This window comes from Lynx rufus, unplaced genomic scaffold (genome assembly GCF_022079265.1).
Source record: "Lynx rufus isolate CCGP_SWC_20201006 ecotype Redwood Valley unplaced genomic scaffold, mLynRuf1.p SCAF_10, whole genome shotgun sequence".
Lineage (NCBI taxonomy): Eukaryota > Metazoa > Chordata > Mammalia > Carnivora > Felidae > Lynx > Lynx rufus.
The window spans coordinates 8331418-8348770 of NW_025814824.1; the positions used below are offsets into that span (position 1 = coordinate 8331418).

Genomic DNA, 17353 nt, shown 5'->3' on the forward strand with positions numbered 1-17353 from the left:
AGTCCAAGCTCTTGGTCTTGTATACAAGACCGTCTGTGATCAGGTGGCTGACAGTTGCTCCAGCTTTGGCTCGTGTCATGTTAATGTCTCAGCCATGTCCCTACTTCTACCCGTAACACACAGATGACGCTCTGAGGACATCTATTGCCTCCTAAGGGTGACAGGCTCTAGGTGCTCCCACTACTCCGTCGATTCAGAGAGCACAACTTTGACTCAACTTTCAATGTCCACTGCTCAGTTTACCTCAGGGAAGTCTTTCCAGACTCCTTGATAAAATAAACTCTTCTTCCTTGGTATTCTCACCGTGCCCTGTATGTAATTCTGTCCTACAGGCGTGAAACACAGTATTGCATACAAATAATTAATGTCATACAATAATGCAACACATAATTGTACTTCTTTCTGACATCTCTCTCTCTCTCTGTCCCAGACAATCGTGCTTCATTCATCTCTGCATTCCCAGCGCCTAGCAGTGCTTGGCGCAGTGGGTAACGTGAGGCATTTAGTAGATGTCCGATGAATGATTGAGTGTCTAAAGCTTTAGAGCTAGGTGAGCTTTAATCCGAGACCACTGTCTGAGACCACTGGCAGCCTCTGAAGGGGGCTGATCATCGGGAGATAAGCAAAGCGTGATCCATATACTCTGTGTTTTCCACAACAACGGAGGAAAATCATGGGAGAACTGGTGAAAGGTACTTCTCTTAAAAGATGGGTGATGGATTTATCTACCTTCTGCCAGGGGACTGGGCAAGGTGAAACAAGGGTTCCTAAGCATTAAACATGCATTGTTCAAATACAGGCAGCTCTTTGGCCGAAACCAAGTTTCACTGCACAGCAGATATAGAATTCTACCTTCTGAGGAGCTCCCGCTGCAGGATTCTTATGCCATAATGGAAGTGCTGATTATCTGAACAGAATTGAAGTCTTAGCTGCAAAGGCCGTAAAAGGATGTCTTCTGCAGGCCTTGGGATGATTTGGAATTTTCTTCTCTGACCACAAAGAAAGCTGTGCAGGTCCGTCATTCTGTTACTGTCTAGAAGCTATGTAGTCCATCTGTCAGTCAAGAGCTGGGATACTGAAAAGAGTCGAGTGAAATCTATGGAGGTAGGCAGTCCATGGCAGGTGGTGATGGAAACAGGCCCAGCACTGCAAGAGCATGGGGCCCACGGCACTTTGGGTGGTTTGGGCGGAGGTGTCTTCCAGATGTGGGATGACAGTGGCGAGAAGAAGCATTGGTGGCCTTGGCAGTGGACAGGTGGGTTGGACACAGGATTTCGGCGTATAGGACATACAGAAATTACAGTTGGGATATTCAGTTCAGGATCAGGTATTGATATGCTCAAGCCACGAAAGAAAGAAGGAATTAATAATAATAATAACTGGCATAACTCAAGGGGCTGATCGTGGGGTAATCAGGACCCCAGTCTTGGAAGATAATTATAGAATTGCTGGGGTGAAATAAGAAGGCCAAGCGTGACCAATATTACTATAGCCTGAAGAGTGCAAAGAATGACCTAAGTGGGAAGCACCCAGGTGGCTCAGCCCGTTAAGCATCTGACTCTTGGTTTTGGCTCAGGTTGTGACCTCGGTTTGTGGCTTTGAGCCCCACATTGGGCTCCAGGCCGACAGTGCGGAGCCTGCTTGAGACTCTCTCTCTCTCTGCCCCTCCCCCACTCAAAATCAGTAAGTAAACTCAAAAAAAATAATAACGTAAGTGGAAGATGAAGGGAGTGGCTGAGAGCATAGGGTTTGAGTTAGACGCGTTTGCTTTTTTTATTTCATCTCTGCTGTTTATTAAGTCCGTAGCTGTAACTTTATCAGATTCTCAGCCTCTTTACAACATGGAGAAAATAATCGTACTCTCATTATAGAATTGTCGCCGCAAGTAAATGAGGTAATGCCAACAAAGTTCTTACAGGCATAACAACATAATAAGTATAAAACAAAGGGTACATATTTAGTTTCTTTTTACTCTGTTATTCAAGAGTGATTTTGTTTCACACTTTCATAAAGACCTAGATATTCCTCATTAATTTTAACCTAGTAAAATCCAAATAAGTGTCTCTGAACCTTCTTGGAGCTCTTTTAGCCCCATCCAAACATTTTGCAGGATTTCTTCGCCCGGGAAAACCACCAGAGCATATAATTAAAATCATCTGTATAAACAAAAGGATGACCCTATCTGTTTAATATTTTTCAAATTTACTTTATTTATAAATACATTCTTAGAATTCTTGGCCACTATTACATGGACCAGTTGTTGACTTTTCCCCATGAGTCGTGGCAGGGAGTTCACACCATTTTCTTGTGTTCCCTGATAGGAGCCCCAAATTCGCCATCTTCACTTACTGCCTGTGCAGCCGGGGGCGGCTGAGGATTTATTCTCTCTCTATAGAAGCATTGTACACAAGAGCTAACTGGATCATAGTGTGATATAATATGGCAATGTAAAAAAAATAAAATAAAGTCCTTTGAAAGTTGCTTACGATCACTAGATTGGAGAGGTTGTGTTATGCCGGTAGAAGATGCTTTTTAAGGAGGTAGTATTTTCTGGATCATGAACTGGTTCCCTATTTGTGGCAGTAAGACACATTTTTTTCTTTTTTTAAAGAGAGAGAGAGAGAGCAAGTGTGAGTAGAAGAGAGGGACAGAGGGAGGGAGAGAATCTCAAGCAGGTTCCGTTCCCAGCATAGAGCCTGATGTGGGGCTCCATCCCACAACCCTGGGATCATGACCTGAGCCAAAATCAAGAGTCACATGCTCAACTGACTGAGCCACCCAGGCTCCCCAGAGACACATTTTCCTTATTCAGTTCAACAGAGAGGTAGTGAATGTCTCTACTATGTGCCAGACCGTATGCTCTTATCAGGGATTCGGTCGTGGGTGGGGAACAGGTGGAAGTCTCTCCCTTAACCAAGCGTATAGTCCAGGGGAGCAGATGTTAATCAAATAACCACTCATTGAATGGGAAATTATAACCAGGAGGAGTGTTACAAAGGAAGGGTATACAACAGGAGGACTTAGCTTGGGAAGGGAACAGAGATTAGGGATATCTTCTCTCACGGAGAGCCATTGGGAATCTGAAGGGTGAGTTGTTGTGTCAGCCAAAGGTTCCGCAGGAGAGAGTTTACACACTCGACAGGGTGTTTTGGGAGAGTTAAATCACAGGACTGTGTACCAAGATGTGGGCGGAGTTAAGAGAACCAACACAGGATGCTGAAGCAACCTGGCACTAGCCAGAGAGACTTGTTACCACACGTGGGCTGCAATGGGCGCTTCCTGGAAAGTGGATGGGACGGTCATAGCCGTAAAGATGGAAACCCACCGAGAATTGTGGCTTTGGGTGGAGGGGACAAGCAGTCTCCGGAGAGCCAGGAAGGAAGAAGCCAGGAGAATAACTCACCTGACCTCGCTGTCCCCACCCCCTCTGACTTTCTGTTGTCTTTTCTCTTGACTGCTCCCAAATGGGGTCCAGGGGCAAGGAAGCCATTGATGCGGTCCACGTAGGTGAGACTTGTGACAAAAAGCAGGTGGAGGAGAGTGGAGCACAGACCTGGAGGAAGAAATAGAAAAGATCTAGCTTAATGGGCGTTGACTAGGTAAAAACAAAAACATTACCAGAGGCTGATACCATAGAGTATATGCAGTGGGGAGCACCCCAAAGGGAGCAGCGTTTACTAAGGCCCTATGGCAGAAAGGAACATGGAACCTTCCAAGAGGCCTAGGTCAGGGCAGAAGGCTGCCTCAGATAGTCACAAGGGTGACCCAAGAGGCATGTTGGGATCACAGTCAAGGAGGGAGGATGGAGATCGCAAAAAGAAACAGTGCAGAGTCAGGTCTGTGAGATGGCTTGGAGACCAAGAGGCAGAAGGTTAGGTTGAGTGAAACAGTTCAGCATGTAAGTGCTGAGTAAGGCAAGGGCATCCTGGGCTTAGCCTCTGGCTGCTAGCTTTGCATGCAAGGACACTCCCAGAGTTGAAATGGCTGGGGAACGTCACACGCCTTTCCCAGAAATATTTCAAGGTGATGTTGGAATTAGGAGACTGCCCTAATGAGTCATCGCATTTGGTCATTTAGCCAACAAATATTTATTAACGATTTTTGCTTTCATGTCGTGCTGGGTGCTGAGAGATAAATGATGTGCTTCTTATCTTTGGGGAACTCATAGGCTTGGCAGGGAAGGCAAACATGTAAAGAAATATTTGCGGTATCATCGGGGCACCTGGCTGGCTCAGTAGGTAGAGTGTGTGACTCTTGATCTCAGGGCTGTGAGTTCGAGCCCTACATTGGACACAGAGATTACTTAAAAATAAAACCTTAAAAGAAAAAAAAAATACAGTAAAACGTTGGTTTGCGAGCATAGTTCGTTCCGGAAGCGTGCTTGTAATCCTAAGCACTTGTGTATCAAAGCGAATTTCCCCATAAGAAATAATGGGAACTCAGATGATTTGTTCCACAACCCAAAAATATTCATATAAAAATGATTACAGTATTGCAATATACAAAATAATAACGAAAATACAAGATATCAAGAAAAAAGCAAATTAACCTACATTTACCTTTGAAAACCTTTGTGGCTGGTGTGAGGGAAACGAGAGAGAGGAGGGTTATTGAGTAGGACGAGTTTCACTAACGAATGTCGACTACAGTGCAGTATTAAAAACTCTTGTCAGGGGCGCCTGGGTGGCTCAGTCGGTTGAGCATCCGACTTCAGCTCAGGTCATGATCTCACGGTCCCTGAGTTCGAGCCCTACGTTGGGCTCTGTGCTGACAGCTCAGAGCCCAGAGCCTGCTTCAGATTCTGTGTCTCCCTCTCTCTCTGCCTCTCCCCTGCTTGTGTTCTGTCTCTCTCTCTCTCAAAAACAAATAAAAACATTAAAAAATTAAAAAAAAACTCTTATCATATACTCTATGTAATGTAGCTGGCAATAAGGCAGCAGAGGAAAGGGTCTATATCTCTAGACAGCCTGGCCTAGAATGAAGCAAAGCATTCCTAAGCTTACTCTTGTACGGAAAACCAGAAGAACATCCATGGTGCTTTGAAGTGACAAAAAATACACTACTGCCAGCGGGGGGCACCTTCCAATGTTCTGAAAAATTACCGATTTCTGCCAAACACCGCAGCCTGAGACTGAACATCCAAGCATGGGGGATGATTACCCACAATCCCACAGTGAAAGAGAGAAAGAGAGAGAGAACCATTGGCTCAGTCGTGATCGCGTGACGTTCGGCATCACGGACGACTCGTATTGCAAGACATGGCTCGTTTATCAAGTTAAAATTCATTAGAAATGTCTGCTCGTCTTGCGGAACATTTGCAGAACAAGTTACTCGCACTCCAAGGTTTTACTGTATATGCAGTGACCTGCGGTAAGCTCTTCTGGAGAGCCATGTACCAGGCAGCCTAGACTGGGGACGTCAGAGAACGTGTCCCAGAGATGTGGTATCTGTGCTTGGTCGTCACTTCCCCAGGGGGAAGAGTGAGAAGGATTTCACCCAGCAGAAAAATATTGTTTCAGTGGCACGTCCAGGGTGTTCTGAGTGGCTCTTCCCAAAGTGGCGACCCAGGGAGTCAGGCTGTTTTCACCTCCAGCAGGTGGTTTCCAGCGTGACTCCATAAGGAGCAGAGGGTGTGGGGAAGGAAGGCAAGGTACACCTTCAGCCACCTCCCCACAGAAGGGACGCTCGTCACTTCCCCTCACACTCCACTGGGCTAAGTGGTCCCGTGGCCCTATGGAGATACAGGGGAGCAGAGATTGTCGTCCAGGATCTGGGAGAGCATGAACGTCTGGCAGGCCCTCGGCTCCCTCCACCACAGGGGATCACACATGAGGGAGCCTAGAATCAGGGAAAGGCCTGCAGTTGGCAAGCCGGGAGGGGTGGGGGGAGGAAGAAAGAAGAGAATTACAGAAAAAGAGACCAGGAAAGCCAGTCATTGCTGGATGGCTGAGGCCCAAGGACAGCACATCGAGGAGATGGGGACTTTCCGCTTAGCTGCGTGGCACCATTGGGGGTGTCTGATATGCCCAGATTTTCATCTCTTCACAGCGCACCCCTTTTTTCTCATCTTTTACTACACAGAGAGAAGGCCACGATGGTGGGGAGGGTTGAGCATTGCCCAACTCTGCCGCTTACCGGCCATGTTACCTTGAGCCGGAAGCAGTCTGTCCACGCCTCGTTTCCTCATCAATAAAATGGGGACAAACTGTGAACTCCCCTTTCCAGGGAGACATTGCAATCAAATAGTGTGAGGAGAACATCGTTGGGAAACTGGATGGCTTTGGAGATACAAGGGGATTTTATTGCCTCTGCCCAACATGGGGGGATATTTTTTTCCCTAGGGCAAGAAAGTATAACTTAATATCTGCCAAGGTCCTCACACGTGCTCAGTCCTGTGGTGGCCTACCAGTGCTAGAATAAAAACTGGGACCAATGTAATCTTCTGTGAGGGCAAGAAAATATGATTGGAGGTAGCTTCAAGGCTTCCTGAAGTGCCATGTAGGAAAGCGTATAACAGAGTTATCTGTGTTAGTGGCCTCTCTCCTCTCAGATTTGGAAACCCCAGCTGGAAAGGGTAGTATATTTCCATTAGAGCCTAAATATTTGCTTTGACCTTTCGTTTTTTCACCAGAGGATTTATTCTAAGCCCTCCAGAGCTTTGTTTCCAACATTGCAAGGCTTACGTAGACAAGGCAAAATGTTCCTTCCTCTCCCCACCCTCTCCCATCAGCTCCAGACTGAAAATTCCCTTATTAACTTTTTACATATATACACAAGTGGGAAGCAGATGGCATTATCTGGATAATGCTAAGAAAAGATCAGATTCTTTTCCAAGGCCTATGCACTGTTTTGAAATAACCAAATGAATAAGGTTATTTGGGCCTGAAAAGAGGTATTGAAATAAGGTACCTGGGAAATTGCCTTCATTTGGGATTTTTCATCAGATAGGGTCTGGGTCTATTAAAGCGTACCAAATGGACTAATCTGGGCAAAGTTTGAACCACATCCATCAGGCTCCCTCCCACCTCTGACCTTTTTCTCTTTTCTTTCCATTACCTTTCTCCTTCCTCTCTTTTGCGGCAAACATTTCTTTGGTTTTTAATCTGCGGGGTCAAGAGAGCTGAAAAATGCTGTCCCAAGATGTGCTTCACAGCTCCCTAATAAAAGAGACAAAGAGCACCACTCACAGGTTTTCAGGGCACCTGTCACCAGAACAAACAGGTGCAATTCTCATTGTGTCTTCATTTTGCATCCATGTTTTGGACTGGGTGTAGACTCTGAAGTTTTATATTTTTATTGAATAAGACTCCGGAAAGATTCTTCTGGATCTGGCGTATCTATTTGGGGGTGGGGTGGGGTGGTGGTGCTGTGAATTGTACTCCCCACCCTAATGGCCGCATTCGCTAGAGTGGTCACAGGTGTTCTTGCAACGGAGCAGGGCCATGTGAAGATGATGTATTTCCTAGGGAGGACAAGGGGAGGGGAATGTTGGTATTTCTAAAAGTGTAGACAGCCTGACAGCAAATTCCAGAGCCTGGGTGACATTTTAAATTGGTAATGCTCCTAATTACCCAAACCCTAGGAAACCGTATGGAATACAGCCACAGTTCTAGAATTAATATAAGTGAGCACTGTGAACCCGTTACTAACAGCATGCTCTCTTAGAATAATGGCACAGTATCTGTGTCAGCACAGTGTGATACTGCGGTTAAAACACACACAGACACGCACACACACACCCTCTTGATATTTCCTATTTTGGGGGGAAATTTTCCTGCTATCAAAGTAAAAAAAAAAAAAGATCTTTTCTAAATTTCCTACGAAAAGTAATACTTGGTTTCCTCACCTAACATTGCCTATCGGTGTCGCCGTGTGAAAATGACAGATTTATGAAGATGGGCGTAAGTAAGCAGGGTACGGTGTTACGGGACATGCGCTTGGAAGGCGGATGTGCCCAGATGCGAGTCTTCACTCCCCTCTCTGCTGCTAGATGAACTTGGGCCCGTTGGTCCGTGTCTGAATTTCAGTGTGGTCATCTCCAAAGTAGTCCTAGTAATGCTGTTTACTCAGACGTTTATTATCAGGATTCAGAGCCAATCAAAACGTCTTGCTCAAAGCCAGTGCTAAAAGATGCTGAGTTAAGAGTCACTGATGTGGCAGGAGCAGTCACCTGAAATCCCAGCGATCAGGTTGAAATTTGGGCCTTGGCTGCAGACATGTTTGGGGAGGAGGCCCAATACATATCACGTACCTCCTGCCTCTCAAATGTTGGGCCCTTGTGCTAGCGAAAGGTGATTGTCTTGATTTAAGTCCAAGGTCTGAACCCAGAGAATAGAAAAAAAAGCTTCTGAGAATTCTATCTGTCCACTGCCTTAATTCCCTCCTACCCTCCATTTGTAAACCTCCCCAACTGTGTGTGTGGCGGGGGAGGGAGGCCTGCAAAAAAAAAAAAAAAAAAGCAAGCACAAACCCGACTTTTGGATTTTTGAAGACTTTATCTTCAGTTATTTCTGAATATATACGTATATGAATATGTAATAAATTTATATATAAAAATTTTACATGTATAAAATAAAACAGAACGTATAAAAACATATAAAATGATCAGTGACACTTTTCGTTTTGTTCCTGCTAACAGATTTGATAGGCGAGCTTATTCATGACGCTTTACTTTTCTTGGCCCTGGACGTCCTAACAGCGATCTGTGTTACAAAGACACCATGGTAGGGGAGCCTGGGTGGCTCAGTCAGTTCAGCGTCTGACTTCAGCTCAGGTCATGGTCTCACAGTCCGTGAGTTCGAGCCCCGCGTTGGACTCTGCTGACAGCTCAGAGCCTGGAGCCTGGTTCGGATTCTGTGTCTCCCTCTCTCTCTCTGCCCCTCCCCTGCTCATGCTCTGTCTCTCTCTGTCTCAAAAATAAATTAAAAACAAAAAACAGAGACACCATCGTAGTAAGAGCAGTGATTTGAAAAACACCAATTACCTGCCAGGTGCTCTGTAGATACTTCATGTTACTTAATCCCTCCAACAAACCTTAAAAAGTGGATATTGTTATCCCATTAAACATCTGAGAAAATGGAGTCTCACGGAGATTCCTAACTTGACTAAGGTGAGACCATTGGTAAACAGCAAAGCTGGGGCGTTAAGCCTGAAGACAATTGCTCAAAGCCGTACCTGTGCATTTTCTCACCCCTCTGTTGTCTTCGCTCTTTCTTCCAGATTGTCCTAGATGTTGGCTGTGGATCAGGAATACTATCATTTTTTGCCGTGCAGGCTGGAGCTAGGAGAGTGTATGCTGTTGAAGCCAGTTCTGTCGCACAGTACGCGGAGGTAAGTGGTTGTATTTTTACAGCGTCTCCTAACTAGGTCTTCAGTAAACGTCAGGGGACTAAGTGATGGAATCTTCCAGGTGGGTCATTTAGAAGCATTTTTTTTTTTTTTTACCAGTCTGATTATTTTGTTCCTGTTGGCAATTGACTGCTGAGAGAAGCCAGACGTCACTGGAGTAACTGACATGAAAACAAGTTTTTAAAAAATTTCATGACATTGAAAATAGAGCAAAACTTTCTTCTTCCCCATCCACTGGGTGGCAGGTGGGCCAGAGGGGGAGATGAATGTCTTTTTATCTTTAATGACCTACCAAGGTGAGGAGTCAGACTTTCTGGAGTGAGATTTATCTTGTTTTAAGTGCTGTACTGACCAACTGTACCAGTCACCTTATTTTTTTAAAGTTTTTTTTTTTTAACATTCTAGATCCCTAATTTTTTTAAATGTTTTTGGGAGAGAGAGAGACAGAGCGTGAGAGGGAGAGGGGCAGAGAGAGAGGAGACGAGGAATCCCAAGCTGGCTCCAAGCTGTCAGCACAGAGCCCAACGCGGGGCTCGAACTCACAAACCACGAGATCATGACCTGAGCCGAAGTCAGACGCTTAACCAACTGAGCCACCCAGGCGCCCCTGCACCACTCACTTTAAATTTTAGTTTAGCTTTAAAGGGCTGTTGCTACATGGTTGTATTTGGAGCATAGACAGATGTCTGTGTTTCAAGGAGCTTTTTCAGATTTCAGGCATAGGTTGGAGGATAGATTCTTTGTTTTGAATATGGTATTCTATTATCATTGTTAAATATGTGCAAATATTAGAGAATAAGTCAAAGGCAAAAGTCAGGTCATAATGGCTTTCAGTAATAGTTGGTTGGATATAATAATAACCTGACTGAGCTGCAGAGATTGGATGGGTGTGTGCGCATGCGTGAATGGGGTAATGTGCTTGTCATTCACACCTGGAGGAGGCCTGGATTTTAATGAGGGTTAGGAGGACAGAGAAGGAAGTTTGGCTGTTCCTTCTAATGAGTATCGTGAAATGTTTCCCCAACCCGGGACAACTGGTAACTCGGAGCCGTGGTTGGTTTTGGATCGAGTGAACAAAGAAGAATCAGAGACAGGCCAGTATGGCGTGTGTGGAAGGAAAGACTGCCAGAGCCTGCTGGCTGGAATGTTGTTTTCCTCTGTTTTCCTTTCCAACAAGTCTTGATAAAATATTTTTGGTCATTTCCTTCTTCACCAGTTCTTAAAAGTTTTTTTTGTTGAATATTGGATACGCACAAAAGAATATTTGTAAGATGTGTAAGTATAAAGGATAATGATGCAATGGACATGTGCCCTCTACTTTTAAGAAATAGGCCATTAGGGTTTCCATTCAAGGTCCGTATGTCTCCTCCTGATTGCTTTTCCTTTCTTCTCTAGACACAGGTAACCACAGTCTTGAATTTTTGTTTCTCATTCCCTTGTTATGTATAGTTTTACCTTATATATTTCTTTTTTTTAATTTTTTTAATGTTTTATTTTATTTTTGAGAGAGAGAGAGAGAGAGAGAGAGAGCACAAGCTGGGGAGGGGCAGAGAGAGGAGACACAGAATCTGAAGCAGGCTCCAGGCTCTGAGCTGTCAGCACAGAGCCTGACGTGGGGCTCGAACTCACTAGCTGTGAGATTATGACCTGAACTGAAGTTGGGTGTTCAACCGACTGAACTACCCAGGCGCCCCTACCCCTATTTCTATCCCTAAAAACAAACCCTGTTTCATAAATAGAATCATAACGTATGCGTTCTTGTATCATTTGTTTTTTTCATCCAACATCGTGTTCCTGATGACCATTCTGTGGATGTACACAACTATTGTTTCTTTATCTTCAGTGCTGGATACTGTTCTATTGTATGAAATGCCTCAAGTTGCTAGTTTACTGTTCTCTTGGCAGACTTTGGATGGCCTCCATTATACAAGTGTTGTTAGGAATATTCTTGCACAACACCCGCCCGCCGCTGCGTCTTTGATAGAGCTTCTCGGTATATACCCAGCAGTAGAATTGTTGGGTCACAGGACATGCATGCCTTCAACTCTGCTCTGTAATGACCAGGTGTTTCCCACAGTGGTTCTTCCACCTTTCCCTCCCTCCAGCAGTAAACGACAGTGCCATTGTTCCACAGCTTCGTCAGCAGTTGATATTGTCAGGCTTTGGAATTTTTGCCCATCTGGTTTTTACGACATGCTATTTGCGTTTGCATTTGCATTTTCCACTTATTAATGACTTTGAGCACCTGGGCAGAGCGTTTTGGCCGTTTGTGCTTTCTCTTCTGTGGAATACCTGTTCATGGGCTCTTTTGGACAATTTTTACTTTGAATTATCTTTTTAATTCTAATTCATCTGTAGGAATGCTTTCTGTACTCTCGGTATTAATCCTGTTCCATTATATGTGTGAAAAATAGCTTTGTCCAGTTGATCTCACCTTTTTCTTTATGATGCTGGTAGATTTAAATATGGAATTCTAAATAAAGGAGAAGAGGAGAATAGAAGCTTATGAAGAGAGAACCCTATAGTTAAAGATGCCTCCGCTTAGATTTTCATACATCTTACAGGGTATTCCTAAGGATAAGGAAGTGAGCCTAGAACTTTATCTCAGGTGTTGCTCAATCATTTAATCATATATTCATTCAAGTGCATCCCACAGTTGTGTTTTTTGGGAATATAGGAGTAGCAGTACCGATTAAGGTCAGTCTTCAGAGAGGTTCTATTCTTGTATTATTTTTTTTAATATTTATTTTTGGGAGAGCGCAAGTGGGGGAGGGGCAGACAGAGGGGGACAGAGGATACTAAGTGGGCTCTACGCTGACAGACTGACAGCAGCGAGTCTGATGTGGGGCTCGAACTCACGAATTGCGAGATCATGACCTAAGCCAAAGTCGGGCGCTCAGCTGACTAAGCCACCCAGGTGCCCCCAGAGAGGGTCTCTTCTGATAACAGAATGATCCTATGGTCTCTCATTTCAGACACCACTCCCCCCACCCCCCAAAAAAAGTGGCATAAATAATTCAGAGATTTTCTTTTTCTCATACAGTTTGTTTTCACGTATGTTTACATATATTTTATTTTTTTAAGTTTATTTTTTTCATTTTTGAGAAAGCGAGCATGAGCAGGGGAGGGGGAGAGAGAGAGGGAGAGAGAGAGGAATCCCAAGCAGATTCCGCAGTGTCAGCATGGAGACTGAAGCGGGGCTCAAACTCACGAACCATGAGACCATGACCTGAGCTGAGATCAGGAGTCTGACGCTTAACAGTGCCCCTCACGTATATTTTAACTTGATTTGAGGAATAGTCCTGATTTTTAAAACCTTGAGAACCTAATACCCTTGGCTGTAGTATTTTAAGAGAAGAGAGGAAGGAATTATCTAGAGATACTCTTGCATTCCCTATCCATAGTCCCTCTCCAACCCCAGCATAAACCCTCAGTAATCACCAGCACACCATAAGAGGGGCCGTTCTAGAATTGTCTTTGCGATTGGTTTCTCCAAGAGAATCTTCATCCTGATTACACATATAAGCAGAACTGTTGCCTTCTCATGGAGTGGCGCTCCCCTCACGGACACTGTTACCCAGAGTGTGGCTGTTGTGTAATTATGAGGGTATCTAGCAAGGAGCTAATACACAGGAGAAGAAAAGAGAAAGAATTAAAACTTTTTGCACTATTTAAAACTTTTTGCACTATTTAAAACTTGGAATAATTTCAAACTTGCAGGTACGTTTTAAAAATAAAAATAGTTCAAAGGCTGCCCAAATTCTCTTTACACTTTACCCCCCTTGCTTTATCGTTCAGTCTGGTTTCCGTCTCATCCCTCCCCCAAATGTATATACACGTGTATGTAAACATTTACATATATGTCGATAGAGATAAAGGAGGAGGACACACACACACGCACACACACTTTTTACTATGGGTCAGCGATATATATTATGACCCTTTATCCTTAAACATTTCAGTGTGTGTTTCCTAAGAATGAGGCTATTCTCTGAAATAACCAAAGAAGAACTTAATTTAAGGGTGAAAAAAGAAGCTGTACAACGACTTGTCCATCGAATCTTTCGATGTCACTGATCCAAAGGTTTTGGAGAAACCGCAGCATGAGCGGAGAGATGGTCATCGTGGGTGTTGGGGCTAGGAGAGTCTATGCCGAGCTGCCTTTTTGCTTGCCTATTATTTCCAAAGAGACTTGATTTTTAAAGCTTGAATTCCAAAAACCGTAGTTTTATTTTATCTTTGTTTTTGGCTTCTGTAGAGGATTTTGTGTTTCTGTAATCTTTCTTTTCTGTATATAGTTGGGGCAGGTTGGGGGCGGGGGTAGCTTTTCAGATGCCAGAGTCCTTGAAATCTTTGCTGCCAAGTCTCTTTGGCCCTGGAGACGTACCCTGCATGTGGCCCCAAGGACAGGCTAGTCACCATGCATTCAGGGCCAAAGGTGATTAGAACCTTCTCAAAGGGTGGATTTAATGCCAGTCTGGTCCCTCCCGATGAAGGCTGTGGTCCCCACCGTGCCTCTGGCTGCTGCCGTGGGTGTCGTGAGATGCCCCCGTGGGCCAGGCCTTTTCACCCTTGTGGAGGGCGACCTGTACCAGCTCTTGATTTCTGCTTCTTACACTGACAATCATCTGTACAATTTGCGGGTGGCAAATCGCAAGTGTGAACAGCACACAAAAGATTTTCACTGTAAGCACAGGCTTTTATAGCGGCTCAGCACACAGTGCATGGGGCTCCTTTCGACCTTTTCATTATTTGGTAATTGAACCAGCATACATTTAATTCTTTCCTCTGGAGTCTTCATTAAATTGCTCGGAAAAGATAAAATTGCAACAAGAAAGAAAAATGAACAAATTTAACTACCATCGCCTGGGCCTGGATTCTTCTTCTCACGCTAGGCTTCTGGGCTTTAAGTAAACAGAATATTTTCAAATTGCGCTGGATTCAATTTCAGTTGCTTTCAGTGGCTCACCCGGATTGTGTCCGGGCTGACCCTCAGACGGCAGGATGGTGTGAATGACTCCTTGTCTGGAGGGCATGTACACAGAGTCAGTTTTTGCGAGATAGTCATGAACTTACCCAAGTGCAGCCATGTGCTCTCATCCTGGGCCCCTTCTGACATTTCTGGGTCAGTAATAAGAGATCGTCCTTGTCCAAGAAACAGGGCAGGACTAAAGGTCTCCCTTGGGTTCCCAGCCTGTCCACCTCAAAATGGCAGCTGTGTCTTTCTCTCTTTTTGCTTTCTTATGTACAAAACATAGAGCTGAAGCTCCAGGATCATATAGACCAAATGGCAAAGAAAAAGGCATTAATCAAACGTACACACATACACAGTCAAGAAAGGGGGTATTCCTTAATTTCAGTTGCACGCAAACACAGGTCATTTCTCTCCATCTAATTCCTTGGGGGGCCAGGGGAATACAAGACTATGAGGGTAAGCAATGGTAAATAGATTGATGCGTTATAACCAATTTAATCTTGAAATAGAGCTCTCTGGCACTGAGACTTAACAATATTCATAATCATTGTTGGGCCACTTAATAATTAGACTTTACTGGTACACAGTTCCTCTGTCTGCCTCATTAGGATGACTTTGAAGGAGTCAGACCAGGTACTTCTAGATGATGGAGAGGCAGAAGTAAAGGCAGGTGGAATTGGAGCCTTCGAGATACTGCCTTTCTAGACCTGCCCGATTCGTAATCTCCGGCTGTTCTGTGCCTCATGGGAGCCACGAGACACATGTGACTGTTTGTATTTAAATATGGGTTAATTTTTAAGAATGAAATACCTTAGTCACACTAGCTGCATTTCAAGTGCTCGACAGTCACAAGTGGCTGATGGCTATTGTATTGGACAGGGCAGGCAGGGAACATGTCCATTATTGCAGAAAGTTCTAGTGGGAAGCACCGATGCAGAGGACACAAGTGACCAGACTTCACTTGGCTGGCATTGGATGGCCAGGCTGGTGTCTGTGCTCACGGCCAGGCATTGGGAGCCTTGGCCGGATTGGACTGGCTTGATGTTAGGTAAGGCGCCCTCCCCAGTCCCTCATGCTGTTGGCATTGTTTATTTTTCTCTGATTTATGTGTGAGATCCGTCACAGAACAGGTTCCCTAGGAAACAGACTGTGGTGCAGAGATCTGCATGGAGGAAGTTCATCATGGAGGGCTCTCAGGAACCTGATGTGTGGAGAAATGAAGGAGGGAGGGTGGTACTATGCGAGGAGGTGTTAAGCTGCGTTACGATCGAAATAAAGTGAACGTCCACTTGCACGGGAGTTCCTGAGCTGGGGCTGCCTCTGGGAGTTGAATCACCTTGAGGCAAGGGCTTTCCATCCCACACCTTTTTGGTGTGCACTCCCTTGGGAAGGGCTGTGGCTTTGGGTCAGATGGCTGTGTGGGTGGAGGGAGTTTGGTAAGACAAGACCCAGCTGAGAGCCATCGTTGCCAGTGTTCCAGCAGCTGGGGGAATGAGTCCCATGGTCCCGAAGCAGAGATCTGTAACATATGCCAGAGCAGGTACTACAAGATCAAGATTCCAGATCCTAACTTGGGACTATAGATAGGAAGCTGGGGGAGGATGGGGATGAAGATGTAATAGCAAAGCCAGGAGGTGATGGAACAAGCGCGATGATACTACAAGCTTAGACGAGGCCACAGGGCACTTTGTCACGTGTGCTTTAGGTGCGAGCAAAGACTGTCTAGAAATGGACTACACCACCTGACGCGACGCACCTTCTACTGTCGGAAGCCCTGTGAAGACACGGCATACATCTAGGACACGATCTCTCCCCTCAAGTGGCTTACAATCCAGGTGGATTTCAAACAAGTGAAATTCTTGACACAAGACAGCAAGAACGTGTGAACGGCAGGGATGAGAAGCTCCCGGGCCAGGAACAGCTCCCGTCGGCTGGGCGGGTCAGGGAGGCTGGTGGAGGAGAGATGGGATTTGAATTGAATCCTAAAGGGCAAAAGACATGAAATGCCCTCTTTTCAAGCTTCGCCTCTTACTGCCGACAAGGAGATTTCTGAAGGCCCTTTGGTTCTTACGCGATTCCTTATCTTACGTGTGTTGATAATCTCTTCACAAAATACTTTGAAGGCCAATTCTTGAACACTTGAAAGAGCATATACTTTGAAGTTTTCTGAGTTTATCCTGATTTCAACTCTTTGAGCTAGCTTTTTTCTCCAGTATTTTTAGTGTCTCCTACAGCTTACTTCTACTTCCTTCTCATTCTCCACAGACAAAATGCCTGAGTCATGAAGTTCCATCCAGCCCATCAACACTTTTTATTTTTGCACTGACAATGAAATTAAAAGGTGGCAGCAAGGAATCTGTTAAGGAAACGATAATAAGCATTTTTGCGTAGCTGAACTTTTAGAATTTAGGATGCATTTCTACATCTACAAACATGTAGTTCTTCCAGAAGAATCCGTGAAGGGCTTGGGGCAGGTAATATCATCCCCTTATCATAGATAATGCAGTGCCTTGGACACGGTAGGTCTTCACCTGATCTTAGCCAAAAGGCCGAGAAGTGATGGCCGTGGTAGGTCTTGAAGATGGGACACAGCCTGTGAACATCCAGGGGCTCATGGTTCCCTCGGAGATGAAGAGGTTAATGTGTTGGCTAGAAGCTGGACCACCTACCCTTCAGATAGTTCTTCCAAGATACAGGAGAAAACCCATCTTTTTCTTGTAAGGAACTGATTGTGAAGCACTTAAACGGGCAGATGGGTCTGCCATGTAGGAGGGAAACCTTCCTCCATTGGCCGTATCAGCTAGGAACACACTTGGGACAAGAGCAGCATAAAGAAATCCACGGGGAACGCCACCTCATTTGCCGCAAAACCCTACCCAGGAAATAAGAACCCTTCTTACAGCTGGATTGGTGATCGAGGCAAGGCCACGTGGGAGAAAGTATCTTTGCCTCTTTGTCTCAGCACTCAGTTCCTTATAACGTAGGCTCTAAACACCTTTGTCGGCATTAGAATTGATGATTCCGGAATCA

General features: G+C 45.0%; 1 protein-coding gene across 1 annotated transcript in view; it reads left to right on the forward strand.

Annotated features, from left to right (window-relative positions):
• LOC124505204 (histone-arginine methyltransferase CARM1-like) overlaps positions 1-17353 on the forward strand; it is a 248552-nt gene that overhangs the window by 157407 nt on the left and 73792 nt on the right. The window contains exon 5 of the mRNA XM_047071071.1: positions 9220-9330. Coding sequence (XP_046927027.1) covers positions 9220-9330 — 111 coding nt within the window. The remainder of the gene's footprint in view (positions 1-9219; positions 9331-17353) is intronic.